This window comes from Cinclus cinclus, chromosome 10, assembly GCF_963662255.1.
Source record: "Cinclus cinclus chromosome 10, bCinCin1.1, whole genome shotgun sequence".
Classification (NCBI taxonomy): Eukaryota; Metazoa; Chordata; class Aves; order Passeriformes; family Cinclidae; genus Cinclus; species Cinclus cinclus.
Genome location: NC_085055.1, coordinates 2,122,815 through 2,139,709, shown reverse-complemented (window position 1 = coordinate 2,139,709; position 16,895 = coordinate 2,122,815). Strand labels below are relative to the sequence as shown.

Below are 16,895 nucleotides of genomic sequence, written 5' to 3'. Positions count from 1 at the left end.
AAATGATCCATCTCACATCAAACACCGAAATCATGAATAAAAAAATAAATCAGAGATACCTGAGTTTTAGGATGACTTATTCCTATTTTTTCCCCTTTTTAAATGAAGCAAAGTCTGGAGAGGCTCAGACTAAAACCAGATTGGTTTAGAGGCTGAAAACCAAAGATTAAACTGAGGAAGTTAAACTAAAACAAAGCCAGAGCATTTTCAGTCCATCCACAATTTTATCTCGCTGAAATAAGATATTTCCTTTAAAAAAGGAGTAAAGGATGGAAGTTCTGGATGCAGCAGAAAGTTTCACCCAGGAAATGGAGAATTTCTGCTTGAAAAAGTTGTTATTAAAAAAAAAAATTAACATATAAATCCCTGCTAATAAAAACAGAACTGAAAGAGAACAAATATTTTGGTGGGTTTTTTTTAAGCAGGGCTCCATAACGAGACAGCACATCCTCAATCAATCCATTGTCATTCTAGCATGGCTTGAAAAATGAGGAAAAACAGCTCAAAATTAGGAATTTTTTTTTTTAATACTTCAGTATTTTTAAGGTGGGAAACAGCTTTGATTAAGGTTTGGTTTGGTTTGTGGTGTTTTGTTTTTTTTTTTTTTTTTTTGGTAAAATGGTCTCTGTGAGGCTTTTAAAATATTCCCACAGATCCTCTGAGCCATCACAACACCTCGAGGGAGTTCCAAAGTCTGTTCTTGGCTGCCTCCTTCTCACAAAGATCATCCTGCAGCATCAGAGGCTCAGAAATTGGGGGTCTGAGCGGACCAGTAAAATAAAATATTCATCTCTCAGCTACTTTTGAAAGTTTCAAGTTTATTTTTGTTTAAGAACGAGAGCTAGGAGGGTTTTTTACACTTATCTAATATTCCTTTAGGCAAATTTTTCTGTAATTTATGACCAAGACTAAAGCACTAATTAATACTGATTCAAGGATAAAAGAGCTGTAAATCTTTTCAGGTGATTTCAAGGAACCTACCGCTCATGTTCCCATCTGGCTGAGCTCTATAAATCAATATAAATCAATCCTGGCATTTTTATCAAAATCAGCGGTGATCAGAACTGATTCCTAGAGGGAGTTTGGACCATGCAAGGTCCAAAGGAGCTTCGTTCCATGATTTGAATATTCTAATTACAACCTGTGCTGGGAAACGCCCTCTCCAGGCTGCTCCTGTTGGTGTCTGGACGGCGGACAAAGGATGTGTGACTTCTTCCAACTAATCCACACCTCGTGAAGATAAACTCTTTTTTGTTAAAACATCACGAAAATCACCACCAAACCGCACCCAGAGGGAAAAGATTTTCCTCGGGGTCATCTTCACACCCTGAACTCAGAGAAGAACCTCAAAGCCATCAGGGTAGAGCAGGAACCCCGTGAAGACGCTGTCGTCCTCCGCGCCGGCGTAGAGCCCGTTCCAATCCTTCCCAACCTCCAGCCACACTTGGTCACCAACCCTCAGCTTGAGGATGGTCAGGAAGGAGGCCTGGTCGATGTCCTGGCCGTAGAGGGTGTCCCTGGCCTTGGCCACCCTCCTGCTGCTGGCCACGAGGCTGAGGCGCGCGGGGCGGCCGCGCACGGTGACGTGGTAGGAGAAGACGTAGGCGCCGGGCACGCTGCAGTTGAACTTGCCCGTGGCGGGGTCGTAGTCCCGGCGCTCGTTGTACCACACGCGGTCAAACCTGATGGGCACGTTGGGAGGAGGGAAAGGCCTGGACAGCCCCGCGCTGAAGGCCGAGCGCGGGGATTTGGGGATGTCTCCGCAGGCGCCCTTGGCCCCGCGGGTCCCTTTCCTGCCCGGGGCGCCTCGGCCACCCTTAGGGCCGGGCTCGCCCTTGGGCCCCGCCGTGCCCAGGTCCCCTTTGTCACCCTTCTGGCCCTGCTCGCCCTTCTCTCCCTGCCTGCCGGCCGCCCCCCGGCTGCCCTCGGTGCCCGTGTCCCCTTTGCTGCCCTTTTCCCCCTTGCTGCCTCCTTCCCCTCTGTCGCCCTTGGCCCCTCTGCCCCCCGGCTCCCCACAGTATCCCTTGTCCCCCGTGTCCCCCTTTTCTCCCTTGTCCCCCTGTTCTCCTCCCACTCCCGGCTCTCCAGGATCCCCCCTGTCCCCTTTGTCTCCTTTGGTGCCGTTGTCACAGGTGTCCCCCTTAGCCCCCTTTTGTCCCTTCAGTCCAGGGAAGCCGTAGTTGCCCTTATTGCCTTTGGTTCCAGCTTCACCTGGGGGAGGAAAAGAGGATTGAAAACAACAAAACTGGATTGCTCTGGAGATGGAAGGACCGTCCCAAGGGCTCGGTCCTTCCACGCTGCTGTAAAACCCAGAGCAGAGGGCAAGTTCAAAGCAATCCTGGATTTTCCAGACCTACCTTGCAGCCCAGGTTTCCCTGGATAACCGGGGCTTCCACTCTCTCCTCGCTCCCCTGGCTCCCCTTTTCCTCCTAGGACATTCCCCCATGAATTAACAAATTAATTAATTAATTAATTAGTGCTGGTGTGTGCAGCACAGCTAACATCACACCCCATTTTGAGGGACCATCTTTGTGTGCCCCTCACTTCATTAATAAAGCAGACATAAGCAACGTGGGGTTTGAGGAAACACCTTCAGGAACCTCAGCTGGACCCCACAGCCCCGAGCACCCCCTCACTCCAAGATTTCTGCCCCCCCCTGGACAGGAACTTCCATTAAACTGCTGTTTAATGGAAGATGGAGAAGGCGACAGCTCCGCATTCCTCATTCCAGGGGGGCCAGAGACCTTTTCCCAGGAGTAAATCAGTGCCTAAGGGGCTGCAGTGCCTGAACACCACGCTGTGCTGCTCGGAGCCCAGCTGATTCTCCAGATCCTGTCAGGACAAAGCTGCTCCAAGCCCCAAACGAAGGGCAGCCTTTCCTTTCAGGAATATTTTCAGGGTAATGATTGCTCAGCATCTTCGCTGAAGTTCTTCTGCCTGAGATACTGAAATTGAAATGCAGATTTTACACCTGCACTCGACCTCCATGGTGGCTTTTTCCTACTTCTGTCCTTAATCCACAGCAAACTGAAGCCAGATTTTGAGCTCCTGTTCAGAACAAGAATTTCTAAGTGAGATCTTTATGAGCAGCTGCTCCTGCTCCACCTGAACAAACCCTGCCACCACCTGAGTTCCTGCCCCTGCACTCATGCCAGACAAACCTCTCCAAGGCTCAATCCCTAGCAGCAATCTGCTTTTGCTTTGAAAAATACGAGTTTTTAAATAATTTTATGGTATTTTATCAGCATTTTCCATTAGCCTGGTTTACCTCTTTCTCCTTTAGAGCCTTTCGGACCTTGAGGGCCAGGAGTTCCCGGCAGCCCAGCATCTCCCTTCTCCCCCTTGGGACCTGTAAAATCGACAACATCATCTCAGTAAATCCATGGTTTGACTTCTAAATAACATTTTCACCAATACCTCAGCAACGTGGCATTGAGGAGCGTGTAAGAGGTGATTCCATCACCTTGGGAAGAGCTGCTTGTTTTATTTGACATCATCAAATCTCACAGCTTTGCATTTCCCTCTGGCTGCAGTTAAAGACTTTTTAAAACCAACTTTGTGCTGCCTCAGTGCCACAGGAGCTCAGAGGTTCAAAAAACATAGAAATTAATCTGTCTTTAATATCTGAGCACATCCAAGGAGCTGCCACAGCTTTGGAATTGTCGCTTTCCTTAAGGAGAATTAATTCTGCTAATTAATAGAGGGGAACCTGGCTGAGAGCTCCACGCTGCAGAAAGGAGGGATTGAAATCCTGTCCCCTTTCCATCCCCTCGGGAGTCCAGAGATTCCCAGTGCCTGTCTGGGAGCAGACTGTGGCACCTTCAATCACCACAAGAACTTTTCCATCAAGAGATGAGAGATCAAACTCCCTTTACAGCCACCATAATTTCCATGAGCCAACAGCTGCCAGGACATGGTGAGTGAAAACCCCTGGAGTGCACTGGATAAAAGGAGAATTATTTCATTATTTTCCTCGGATGAATAGTTCCCATCCCCAATATTAGTGCTATTAAAGTGAATTTTTGCAGACTAATGCATTATTCATTAAAGCAGGAGCAGAATTTGGTGCTCTCTGGATGTGTATTTTAGCAGTAGGAAGAAGACACGCAGTGTATTTTATTAAATATTTAGGTCCTTTATAGAGAGCTGCTTCTTGTGCTTTACTTACTTAAGATTGAACCCAAATTATTATTTTTTTTTAATTTCCTCTTTTGAAATAGGAAAGAAAAAAAAAAGAAAAAAGAAAGAAACATTCAGTAAAGATGCAAAACTGCTCAAAAGTAGTTTGGGGTGTCATAAAGCCGTCGTTGAAGTGAATGTGGAATTAAAGCTGTGAATCCAAGGGGATCGGGGCAGGGACAGAGAACTGAGCAGTGTGGCCTCCTGCCAGCAGGGATTTGGGGACAGTGTCATGCCCGTGTGGCCCCAAGGAATTCCCACTCGCACCAGTGGTTTGTAACTTCCAGGATTTGGCTGTCACGCACTTTCCTGCTCTGGATTTACACAAATCAGAACCACACCCCACTTTTCATAGAATTATAGAGTCACAGAATATCCTGAGCTGGAGGGGACCCCAAGGATCATCCAGTCCAGCCCTGTCCCTGCACTGGCACCCAGCAATCCCACCCTGGGCATCCCTGAGACGGGATCCCTGAGGTCCCAAACTCTCCTGGAGCTCTGGCAGCCTCGGGGCTGTGCCCATTCCCTGGGGAGCCTGGGCAGTGCCTCTGCGGGAAGAACCTTTCCCTAAAATCCTAAAACCCAACCCAAACCTCCCCTAGCCCAGCTCCAGCCATTCCCTGAGTCCCGTCCCCGTCACAGGGAGCTGCCCCTCGGGAAGAGCTGCAGATGGCTGAGATGCCCCCCACGAGCTGCACGAGTCCTGCCGAAGGATTTCCTGTTGGAAAAGTGCCTGGATTTGGTGTTTGCAGGCCGGCAGAGAGGGGCTCAGCACACCTGGGGGTCCCTGTGGCCCTGGCCAGCCCCGGGGTCCCACCACGGGCGGGCAGCAGTCGCAGCAGTTGAAGAAGAGCTCGGCCGAGTCCAGCGTGGAATTCTCCAAGGGGAAGAGCGTGGGGAGCCCGGCTCTGCCCGGAGCTGCTGGAAATGGGATTTTTCCCGGGACGGACTGGGGAGAAGCTGCTGCCTGGGAAGGTTTGGGTTTGGTGTAGAGCACAGCTGGGGTCACCTTCAGCGCGGCGCACGCGGGGACGACGGCGAGCGCCAGGAACAGCGGGATGGGCCCCGGGCAGCTCCACATGGCAGCAGCTGTGGGAAAACAAGGACAGACAAAATCCCTGCTCAGCATCCTCTGGCTCTTCCCTAAAGCCATGGCAACAATGTGAGGGTGGCCCTGCTTCCCCAGAGAAGATGTGGCTGCCCCATCCTGGGAAATGCTCAAGGCCAGGTTGGCTGGAAAGGATCTTTAATCCCATCCCATTCCATCCCTGCACCTTAAATCCCATCCCATTCCATCCCTGGGACACCTCCCACCATCCCAGGCTGCTCCAACCCGGCCTTGGGCACTTCCAGGGATCCAGGGGCAGCCACAGCTGCTCTGGAAATCCCATCCCAGCCCGTCCCCACCCTCCCAGGGAGGAATTCCTCCCCAAAATCCCATCCAACCCTTCCCTTCTTCAAGTCCAGGCCATTCCCATTATCCTATCACTCCATGCCCTTGGGGAAAAGTTTCTCTCCAGCTCTCTTGGGACCCCCCTTTAGGTCCTGGAAGGATATGGAGAGAATTCCATCATGATCTCAGTGTCCAACACAACTACACTCAATTAAAAGCTTTTCTCTACAAGAATAAATGGAAACAAAATGAAACGTTGAATTTTCCAAACTCAGTCACTTTGGAATCAAAGTGTCAAGCATACCAAAAATTTTTTTCTTGATTTTTTTTCCCCTTTGTTTATGCCTGATTTTCTGGGGTTTTTTTGTTTGTTTGTTTGGTTGGTTTTTTGGGTTTTTTGTTTTTTCCTATAGGCCAGGTGATGCCGTTCAGGTGACTCGTGACAAAAAGCACCTTTGTTCCTTTTTTAAAGCAGGGTCCCCACCTGTAAATGCAAATGGAACAGAATCCCTTTCTCACTGAAGCTGAAACTCAACCTCCCTCAGCATTCCAAAACCTCCAGGAGAGACCCCCCCCACCCCCATCCCTGTCATCCAGAGGGCAAAAGCAGATCCAAATCCAAATCAGGCATTCCATCCATCTTGAACAATTCTATTTTAGAGAAAAAAGCGATTTTTTAAAAAATTATTATTATTTATTTCTCACCATTTTCAAGCAAAATGGAATCATTTAATGGAAAAATGATTCTCCCACATAAAACTCCCAGTGGTCACTGTTGCCCACGGGGATCATTCAATCCATAAAGATAAATTATCCCTTGATAATTTAATCCCTTCCCCATGAGAGTGTTTAATTAGAATGGGATTCCATGCTCGGAAATTTTTTTCTCAAAGGTTGGGTTTTTTTTTTTCCCTGCCAGCCTTACCATGAAGAGTTTTCCCAGGAAATTGGTGTGGAAGGAGATATTCAGCACCAGGGAGCAGCCAGAGCCTGCAGCTGCAGCCACATAGAAAAAAAAGAGAAAAAAGGAGAAAAAAAAAAAAAGAGAAAAAAATTAGAAAATAGGAGAAAAAAGGAGGAAAAAACAGGGGAAAAATGAGAAAAAAACCAAAGAAAAAAAGGAGAAAAAAAGGAGAAAAAAAAAGAGAAAAAATTAGAAAAAAAATTATCACCTGCTGGCTGGAAAGAGGGAAAATCCCCAAATTGTCCTTTTGAATAATATCCTTACACAGGAGCATCCCGTAACAGCTGGAGATAAGTAAATAAACCCATTACTTACACAAAAAAAAACTCCCAGAGATTTTAGGGATTTAATAACTTTATGGGGAAATTCTAAGTCAGTTCTCAAGTCCAAACCATTCCCAAGTTTTCCTGTCACACATCACAAGTCCCAAGACTGATGGATTGCTGTCAAACACTGGAAAAATACAATTAATAACCAAATTATACCTCCCCAGCCTGAAAAAATTAAATCTTCAGAGCAAGGAATTGCTGAACAGATTTTAATTTTAATGGGCAAGACTCTTTCTATATTAATTAAATAATTATTTTAGGAATTTTTTTGACATGCCAGAGGGTTGGAACAAGATGATCTTTAAGATCTCTTCCAACCCAAACCAGTTTGCAATTTTAAATAAATGCACTGAAATAAAACGGAAAATTTTGACTTTTTCACTGCATTAATTCGCCACCACTGAATATAAAATCATTCATTGAAATCCCCCCATTAAAATTATCATTCACAGTGGGCACAAAACAGGAAGAATTAAATTTTGCTGCACTGCCATATAATTAATAAAATAAATTTGCATTTAATTTTATATAAATATCTACTAATTATTAACTTATTTCCCCTAATAAGATGGTAATAACACGTTTGCTCCCTAAAATTCCAGCTATTCCAGTTCACACCAGCAATTTAACCCCAATCCATCAGTTTTAAATATCAGGGAGATGACTGCACTTTATCTTATTTAATTATTTCTCATTTTTAGATGTGTGAGGAAGGAAAAACCCTAATCCTTGTGCAGGTTTACATTGATTATAGACAGGATTTTTTTCTGGAGACAACTCCAATTATCTCTTTCTATTTATTTTATGTGATATTATTTATTTTAGATAAATGCTGTGACTGTCTCCTACCTTATAAAAGCTCCTGCTCCCAGGAAGACCCTCCCTCCATGGCACTGGAAAAAGGAAATCTTATTTTGGGAGAGAACCAGTTTCATTTTATCCCAGCGGCTGCCCTGGCCAATGAGAGCCTGCAGGGGGGATTGGCAAAGTCTCCTGGAAGGAGCAAAGTGACACTGAAATCCCTGGGAATCAAACCCTGGGGTTAGAAAAAGGAACAAGGTGACACTGAAATCCCTGGGAATCAAACCCTGGGGTTAGAAAAAGGAACAAGGTGACACTGAAATCCCAGGAAATCAAACCCTGGGAATGCAAAAGGAACAAGGTGACACTGAAATCCCAGGAAATCAAACCCTGGGAAAGGAAAAGGAACAAGGTGACACTGAAATCCCAGGAAATCAAACCCTGGGAAAGGAAAAGGAACAAGGTGACACTGAAATCCCAGGAAATCAAGCCCTGGGAGTGGAAAAGGAACAAGGTGACACTGAAATCCCAGGAAATCAAACCCTGGGAAAGGAAAAGGAACAAGGTGACACTGAAATCCCAGGAAATCAAACCCTGGGAATGCAAAAGGAACAAGGTGACACTGAAATCCCAGGAAATCAAACCCTGGGAATGCAAAAGGAACAAGGTGACACTGAAATCCCAGGAAATCAAACCCTGGGAATGCAAAAGGAACAAGGTGACACTGAAATCCCAGGAAATCAAACCCTGGGAAAGGAAAAGGAACAAGGTGACACTGAAATCCCAGGAAATCAAACCCTGGGAATGCAAAAGGAACAAGGTGACACTGAAATCCCAGGAAATCAAACCCTGGGAATGCAAAAGGAACAAGGTGACACTGAAATCCCAGGAAATCAAGCCCTGGGAGTGGAAAAGGAACAAGGTGACACTGAAATCCCAGGAAATCAAACCCTGGGAAAGGAAAAGGAACAAGGTGACACTGAAATCCCAGGAAATCAAACCCTGGGAATGCAAAAGGAACAAGGTGACACTGAAATCCCAGGAAATCAAACCCTGGGAATGCAAAAGGAACAAGGTGACACTGAAATCCCAGGAAATCAAACCCTGGGAAAGGAAAAGGAACAAGGTGACACTGAAATCCCAGGAAATCAAACCCTGGGAAAGGAAAAGGAACAAGGTGACACTGAAATCCCAGGAAATCAAACCCTGGGAATGCAAAAGGAACAAGGTGACACTGAAATCCCAGGAAATCAAACCCTGGGAAAGGAAAAGGAACAAGGTGACACTGAAATCCCAGGAAATCAAACCCTGGGAAAGGAAAAGGAACAAGGTGACACTGAAATCCCAGGAAATCAAGCCCTGGGAATGCAAAAGGAACAAGGTGACACTGAAATCCCAGGAAATCAAACCCTGGGATGGTGTTTGGGTGTTTGGGCTCTCCCCCACAGCAGGTTTTGGGGATTTAGGGATCAGATCACCAGGTACCAGAACCAGAATCTGTTTAGACAGGGAGGATCCCACTGGAGAAGGAATTTTTCAATTTATTTCTCTCTGTTTTTAAAATTCAGATTTGGCATCACAATCCCTTCCCTGAGCTGGGAGTTTGGAACAGGGTAAAAGAAAAATAAAAAAGCTTCATGGGATCATGAGAGCATGTCCTAAATTCCCTTTGCTAAGAGCAAATTTGGATGGTAATTCACTTTTTTTCCCCCCCAAATTATCAAACTGTGAGTTAAATGCTTGAGAGAAATAAAACCTTAAAACGAAAGAGGAAATAATCTTTGGGTTTTGCCTTTCTAGTTGTTCTGTTTTCAGCTTAAATTTGGGGGTAGAGGGGATTAATTTGTGATGAGAGATTTAAATACTGCATGAGGTAAAAATTATTTCATTTTCACAGAAAAAGAGCAATGTTTCGTGTAGGATTTAAAATACTTGGGTAGAGAAAATACGTTCATAGGGATTTCCATTGGTTTCATAGGGATGAAATGATCTCCCTGTAAATTCATTACATTTGGTGTTACTAACACTCAGATATCTGGGGGGAAATGAGATGGGAAAATTCTGCACCAGTCTGTGCCAGGGGATCCCACAACCCCTGTGCCAAATGTTGGTCCAAAATCCCCAAAATCTGCAGGATGGCAGCAGAGTCACACCTAAATAAGGATTTATTGCCCTTTAAATTTACTGGCTAGGAGATCCAAAAGCTTCTATTTCCCAAAAATAACCAGTTAGGGAATTATTTAAGAACTTCCTGGTGCTTATTCCAGTCTCTGGAGTCCCAAAATGCAGATTTAACGCACCAGAAACATGAGGTTATTTATGGGAGACACCAGAATTACAGCTCAGGAATTATTCCAGGCTCAACCCCCTCTCTGGGGCTGGGTTTTAAAGCTTTTTTGGGATGTAAAACATATTCCCCCAGGTGTTATCCCAAACCCTGCTCCAGGATTTCCTTTGTCGGGAGGTCTGGGCTAAGAAAAGCATCCATTGTCTCCTCTGGAAACTGGAGACAGGTAAAAGGGAAAAGGGATAGAATTACCTGGCTCCCCTTTTGCCCCGGGGTCTCCCTTTGTGAGGCAGCCCCGGGATGTTATGGACACCCTTTTTTTCCCTTCTTTTCCTTGTGTTTTTGGGAAACAAAACCGCCCTCAAGAGCCCTGGCTTTGCTTTCTGGGATTGTTGCCCTCCTTGTGCTCAGTCCCAGATTTCAGGGAAAACGAGTAGCTGAGGGGGGGGCTGGAATTCCAGGCTGGAATTCCAGGCTGGAGGTGGGAGTGACAGGGCTGCCATTCCCTCTCCCCCAGTCCCAGTAAAGTCACTGGAATCATCCTTTAATCCTGGAATATCCATCCGGCACCCAACTCCCCACGTGAATTAGAATTTTATCATCGTTTTGTGAGACAAAGGGCTCGGAGATTTAATTCAGGAGAGGATCCTGCCCATTCCCGTGGCACAGAGTCCCTCTGGGGGTGATTTCACCTCAAAAGGTGTGGAAACGCTCCTTGGAAATAAGGAAATAAGGAAATTGAAAGCTCTGGTTTCCTTTCACCCAAATTCTTCTTGGTTCTGGCAAATCCAGGCTGTGTAATCAAATCCGGGGTTCCAGCACAGGTCAGAGAGATGCAGCACCTTCAAATCACAGCAGGAAGCAAAAATCTGAGAATAAAACTGCCTCTGTGGGCTGGACTCAAACGATTTGGGGAGTTTGTGGTGTTTAGGGAATTAAAAAGAAAGGGAGAGTGAGAATTGTATAATTTTTTATTTTATTTTATTTTATTTTTTGATCTACAAACTCGCTGCATGGGCTCTGGAGCTCTGGATCCTCACTAAAATCAGAGGGAACGTTCCCACTGATTTCTTTGGACGAGATGCCTAAAACTTTCCAACTCTTCTGCAGCTCACCCAGAAGCAGCAGAGGCAGCAAAATATCTCCAGAAAAATAAACAGGGGTGTGTAGAACAGTAATAAACGATGAATAATTGTAAAACACGTTGCATTTTTTTAGATCTGCTGACTCAAATCACGGAACATCCTGGGTTGGAATAGATCATTAAAGTCCAACTGCTGGCTCTGTGCAGGACATCCCACCAGGAATCCCATTAGGAATCCCATTAGGAATCCCACCAGGAATCCCACCAGAAATCCCACCAGAATTAGGGCAAGAGCGGATTGACTTCATTTCCTTCTCTTATTTTTCATTTCCTTCTCTTATTCTTCATTTCCATCTCTAATTTTTCCCTTGGAAAGGGAGAAGGAGCAAAACGTGCTGAGGTGGGAAAGATTCCTCTGGCTCCATGGAGGGGACAGAGCCCTCCAGCTGGGCCAGATGTCACCTCCTGCTGGAATTGGGGACAACAGAAGGGGGATCAGGCTGGCAGGTGGAGCTGGGGAGGAGCGGGGATGGGAGGGCAGGAGTGGGATGGAGAAGGAAAACACAGGAGGTTTTAGGAAATACGGAAATCGCTGCTCCAGGTGAGGCTCAGCACAAGAGGGAGCTCCAGGAGCTCCCAACAGCTCTGCCAGGGACGGGTTTGCAGCTGAAGCACAAAAAAAAAAAAAAAAAAAAAAAAAAAAAAAAAAAAAAAAAAATCAGGGAATATCCCGGTTGGAATGGGCTCACAGGCATCATCCAATTCCAATTCCTGGACAGGACACCCCAACGATCCCACCCTGCCCAAACATCCCAGCCCTAAGAATTAGTGACCCCACAGACCCTGAGCCAGCGGGATCCACCCAGGACGAGCACAATGCTCTAAACCAAACATTTCCCAGGGATAACTTCCCAAAATGGAATTTTTTGAACACAAAAATCAAGTCTCTGAGAGACCTGCGCTGCTCAAACCCGTTTGCACTGGGAGCAGTAACCTGTACGGGGGGAGGCACAAAGCCAAGAGAAGCCCAGATATGGGAAGAATTCCTCATTTTAAGGAAATTTCCCATGGTGAACTGGTATTAGAATGGTCAGGGTTGATCTCAGAGCTGGGCCTTCTCCAGGTGAAAATCTTCTCCAGCAGCAGGACGGGTTCTGTTCCATGAGTGGTTCCTCCCAGAGCACCCCAAACTCAGCTGCCATCTCCAGAGGGAAACTCCAACTCCCAAAGCAGCTGGATTTTCCTCTGGAACACTTCGGAAGGAACCCAGGCACTCCCAGCTGTGGGATGGGAATTCTCACCTGATATCCCAGTGAGGGTGGGAGCATGGACACGCCAGGATCTCCAGGTCAACAACAAATCCCAGTTATCCCAGTTATCCCAGGAGATCACACACTTTGCTCATCCAGAGCCCAGCCTGGCTGGAGCAATTTAATATTTGTGCCGAGGGACGCAGCAGGAAGCAGAGATGTGAAAATCTGACTCACCCAGGACTGGAGATCCTGCCCAGCCCTTGTTCTCCAAGCTGATTATTCCTTTATCTTCTAATTACTTGTTCCTGATCCCAGAATTCCACCCGGCCGCTCCTCCAGCTGGGTGCAGGCCAGTTAACCCAGAACATTAATTAATATTGACACTGATGTTGAATTGAGGAGGACAAGGCTGCTGACAGATGATCCCAAATCCACTGAATGCAACGCATGAACAGATTCCCATAAAACAGAATTTCTCAGAAGGGACCACGGGGACTTATTTGGCACAAAATTCCAAAGGAACTCAGGGCAGGAGGGAGGATCAGAGCTGGTCACTGCTGCCGGCAGTGTCCCACACAGCCTCTCCTGCCTCACTGCAGAGCCACCAGTCCCCAGAACAGGAGCCGTGGTGGCACCTGGGGCACGTGGAGAGAAGATCACCCACAAAGGGTTGTCACCCACACCCCACAGTGCTGGTGGCTTTGTCCAGCCTGCCCTGTCATCAGATTAAAGGGTTGTTCTCTAATTTGTCAGGCTGCCTTCGATTGCAGTTTTGTCAGGAGAGGGTGACAGGATCAGCACACGCCCAATTAGTTGGGAGCACAATTAGCAGCACAATAATGTCAGGCTTAGCCTGAGCATCTCCTCTGCCCAGAATATCCTGCAGACTCTGCCAAATTCCATGCTTACCCTGGAAGTTTCCTTCCCATTAATCAAGACGGCCTCAGCAGCCAGGCAAGACCTGAAAAAAAAAATATATCCAGATCTCTCAGTGCTGGAAAATGAAAAGAGTTCAGGCTGTTGCTTTGTTGGGTTTGCAGGAACATCCTTGATCTGTTCAGATCAGCTTTTGGGGAGAAATTCCTTCCTGTGAAGGTGGGGAGGGTGCCCAGAGCGGCTGTGGCTGTCCCGGATCCCTGGCAGTGTCCAAGGCCAGGTTGGAGCAGCCTGGGACAGTGGGAGGTGTCCCTGCCATGGCACGGGTGGCACTGGGTGATTTTAAGGTTCCTTCCAACCCAAACCATTCTGGGATTCTATGAAATCGGATCTTCTGGAAAACCCTCCATGCTCCAGGCTGGGAAGAGCCTGGCCTGTTGTAAAATACTCCTGCAGGGCTGTGACAGAGCCCCAGGGCTCAGGAAATACTCCCAAGCTCTAGAAATTCCATGTTGGCTTTTCTGGCAGGGCAGGGATTTTATTCCTGTCTCCAGGGGCCGAGCTGGATGTTTCCTGCAGGAGCCAAAGCCAGGCTGGAATCCCCAACAATAATTAACACAAATCCCCAGGGGCCAAAGCAGGAAGGGAGCCGGAGCCCCTGGGGAGACAAGGAAACAAACTCCCACATTTTTATCTACTTTATCCTGGTAATTTGGTCTGATTTTTACCATGACAAGCACAGGGCTTTTAGGGAAGGCTGAGGTTCAAGCAGGTCTGGAGCAGGAGGATGGAAACCCTGAGGAAGTGGGCAATTTAATGTAGTTGTGCTCCTCATCTTTTCTTTTATAGGCCTGGTTTTGAGGCATTGGGAGGTTTTGGGGCTGCTTTGCTCAGTGCAGAAGTGTCATCCTGCAGCTGGTGAATACAAGGGTTAGGTTTATAAATAAATTCTTTTACCCACATGAAGTCTCTCCTTTTCAAACCCTTCTCTAATAGAAAAGTTAATTCAAAAGTTATTTCTTAATTTCCTTTTTTCCCCCTGTTTTTCTTTTTTTTTTTTTTTTTCAATTCACTTTTTCATTAATTTGCTTTTCATTCCTTGCAAGGGACAAGCCAGAGGGTTCTCCTGAGTCAGGGAAGGAAACAGCAGGAGGCTCAGGGGGAAGCAGAACCTTTCCTCCCTCTCCAGCAGGACCTGATAAATCAAATCACAGCCTCCTTTCGATTAAACCCTGTCCTACTTCACAGAAAAGAGCTGTTAATCCTGAATTCAATCACTTCTGACTCCAGAGGCTCTTCCCTCTGGAAACACCAGCAGGGCCCTGGCAGCCCTGTCTGGTCCCAAGGCAAACAAGACTGGATTATCAGCAAATCTGAAATTCATTGTCAGGCAAATCCTTCTCCATTTGAGCAGCCAGAGTGTGTCAAAGGCAAAAGGGAGGGATTTACAGAGCTCTGAACCTTCCTCTACAGCAGCTGCTGACCTCACCTGGGGCTGAAGGGTTTGGAGAGCCTGAGGGAGTTGGGAAATTCCTGAGGGAGATGGGGAAAGGGCTCAGCCTGGGGGAAAGGGGGATCAGAGATTTATATTTTTTTTCCCCTTTATTTATCTACAAAAACGGCCAAAATTCCCCCAAAATTCCGCTCAAAATTCCCCCAAAATTCACCCAAATTAACCAATTCACCTCAAAGTTATCCTGAAATTATCCCCCAAAATGGCAAAAATTCAGCCAAAATTCACCTTAAAGTTCACTGAAATTCACCTTGAAATTCACCCAAATTCACCTCAAAACAGGTGAACTTGGGTGAATTTTGAGGTGAATTTCGAGGTGAATTTTGGCCATTTTGGGGACTAATTTTGGGGACTTTCTGGCTGTGCACAACTCCCTGACAGGAGGGGACAGCCAGGGCAGGCCAGGCTCTGCTCCCAGCGATGAGGGAACAGCCCCAGGTTGTGCCAGAGGAAGTTCAGTTTGGATTTTGAGAACAATTCCTCCCTGGAGAGGGCTGGCACAGCTGGGATGGATTCCCCATCCCTGGAGGGATCTAAAAGTTGTGGGGATGTGACATTTGGGACAGAATTTAGTGGTGGCTTTGGGAACACTTGGACTCCCTGATCTTGGAGATTTTTTTCCAGCCTAAATGACTCGAAGATTCAGGAATTCTGTGCCCAGCAGAAGCAAGGCAGCAGCAAGCAGCTCATTAGGGTGCTAATGAGATTGTGGAGCAGGTTTTTGTAAACTCCTCTCTGTAAAGAGCAGCCCCTGGAATAAAAACCCAAAATTAAACTGCTGTGCGGTTTAATTGCGCCCTGATAACCCAAAATGCTTTTGCCGGGGTTTTTAAGGGATTGGGTGACCGCTGATCACTGGAAAAGCCACTCTGGCCATTTCCAACCTGTGTCCACTCGGGAATTCCAGCACCAGGAGTTGTCCCCAGACCCAGCATGGAGCTCCAGGACAGGGGAGAGCTCTGCTCCCAGCTAGGAAAGGACACAGCGACCTGTACATTTTCAACAAAGCCTTTGCACGGGAATGTTTTAATATCCAAGGTTAAGCAGTTGCAGAGTCAACATCCATAAAACTATCCAGGCACTGCGGGGTTGGGAAGGAAAGCGTCACATCCTGATAACCCCTTTGTCACCTGCCTTTCTAAAGGTGCTCGCCGAGGAAAGAGCGGTTTTAAAGCATCGTTAAAATGCGTTCGAACAGGAGAAGAACGGCTTTAACAGCAGCTGTCACACCTGGCCCTCCGAAGGGTTTGCCTTCCTTTGTGTTCGGAAGGCAGCGACGCTTTGTTCGGTGGGGGGATTGTGCCTGGAATCTGCTGCTCCAGGGGAAAAAGCATTTCTGATACGTTTATTCATCACTTAAACTGCGAAGTTGTGTTTTAAAGTAGAGGTTCGGCAGAGAGCAGACACTAAATTAAGCTTTTTGTATCTCTGAGACAGAATACAACACGGGAACCCGAGCCTCGTGATGGGCAGGGTCGTGTTGTATTCCACAGGATTTCAGGTATTTCCTGTGAATAGCTGCCCATCCCTATGTCTCCTTTCTGGAAACTCCTCACCTGGCACCTGGGGGTACCGGATCAATGGGAATCATCCCAAATCCCCTCTCCTCCCGCTGGAACACCGCGCTGCGGCTCCAGCTCCTTGCCGCTCCCTCCCTCGGAGCCGAGATGCTCGCAGGCACCTGCCGGCACCCTCGGCAGGATAACCACGCTGCAGGGATGTCTGTCGCGACGGAGGGGCGCGCTGTGAAGGGCGTCTGTCGCGATAGCGGGGTGCGATAAGAAGCCGCTCAGTGCGGGGCAGGGCTGGCGCATCCCGGATCCCGCATCCCGAGCGCATGACGCCAGCGCCGGGAAAAGCCGGGGGAAACACGGGGCTCCAGGGAAACAGCTGGCGTCCCGGAGGTGCCAGCCAGCTCCATCCCACGGGTTTCCCCGAGCCCGGCTCCGCCGCTCCTCCTCCTCCTCCTCCTCCCCCGCTCCCCGGCGCCGCAAACCCGAGCGCAGCGGCTGCGGCAGCGGCAGCGGGCGGGGCGGAGGGACCGGCCGGGAGCGCGGCCACGGGAGCGAGCGGGAGGAGGTGAGGAGCGGGGAGGAGAGAGGGAAGGAGGGAGGAAGGAAGGGAGGGGGAAAGGTGAGGATTTAAGCGCGGGCAGCGCCGGGCTGGGGAGCTGCGGTGCGCGGAGTGGAGGTGAGGGAGGAGCGGGGCCGCGGTGC

General features: G+C 47.7%; 1 protein-coding gene across 1 annotated transcript; it reads right to left on the bottom strand.

Annotated features, from left to right (window-relative positions):
• Positions 1-1,333: 1,333 nt before the first annotated feature.
• OTOL1 (otolin 1) lies at positions 1,334-5,260 on the bottom strand. The gene is made up of 4 exons (XM_062499390.1): positions 4,957-5,260; positions 3,269-3,349; positions 2,358-2,429; positions 1,334-2,211 (listed from the first exon to the last, which is right to left on the bottom strand). Exons 1-4 carry the CDS (start codon positions 5,258-5,260, stop codon positions 1,334-1,336), a joined length of 1,335 nt encoding a protein of 444 aa, XP_062355374.1.
• Between the last annotated feature and the right edge of the window lie 11,635 nt (positions 5,261-16,895).

Excerpts from the sequence above, each read along its gene's own strand:
- OTOL1 (XM_062499390.1), bottom strand. The coding sequence starts at position 5,260 with ATGTGGAGCTGCCCGGGGCCCATCCCGCTGTTCCTGGCGCTCGCCGTC. Across the intron at positions 3,350-4,956 it reads AGGGCCACAGGGACCCCCAG|GTCCCAAGGGGGAGAAGGGA; the intron begins GTGTGCTGAGCC and ends TCGATTTTACAG. Across the intron at positions 2,430-3,268 it reads AGGCTCTAAAGGAGAAAGAG|GAGGAAAAGGGGAGCCAGGG; the intron begins GTAAACCAGGCT and ends GGAATGTCCTAG.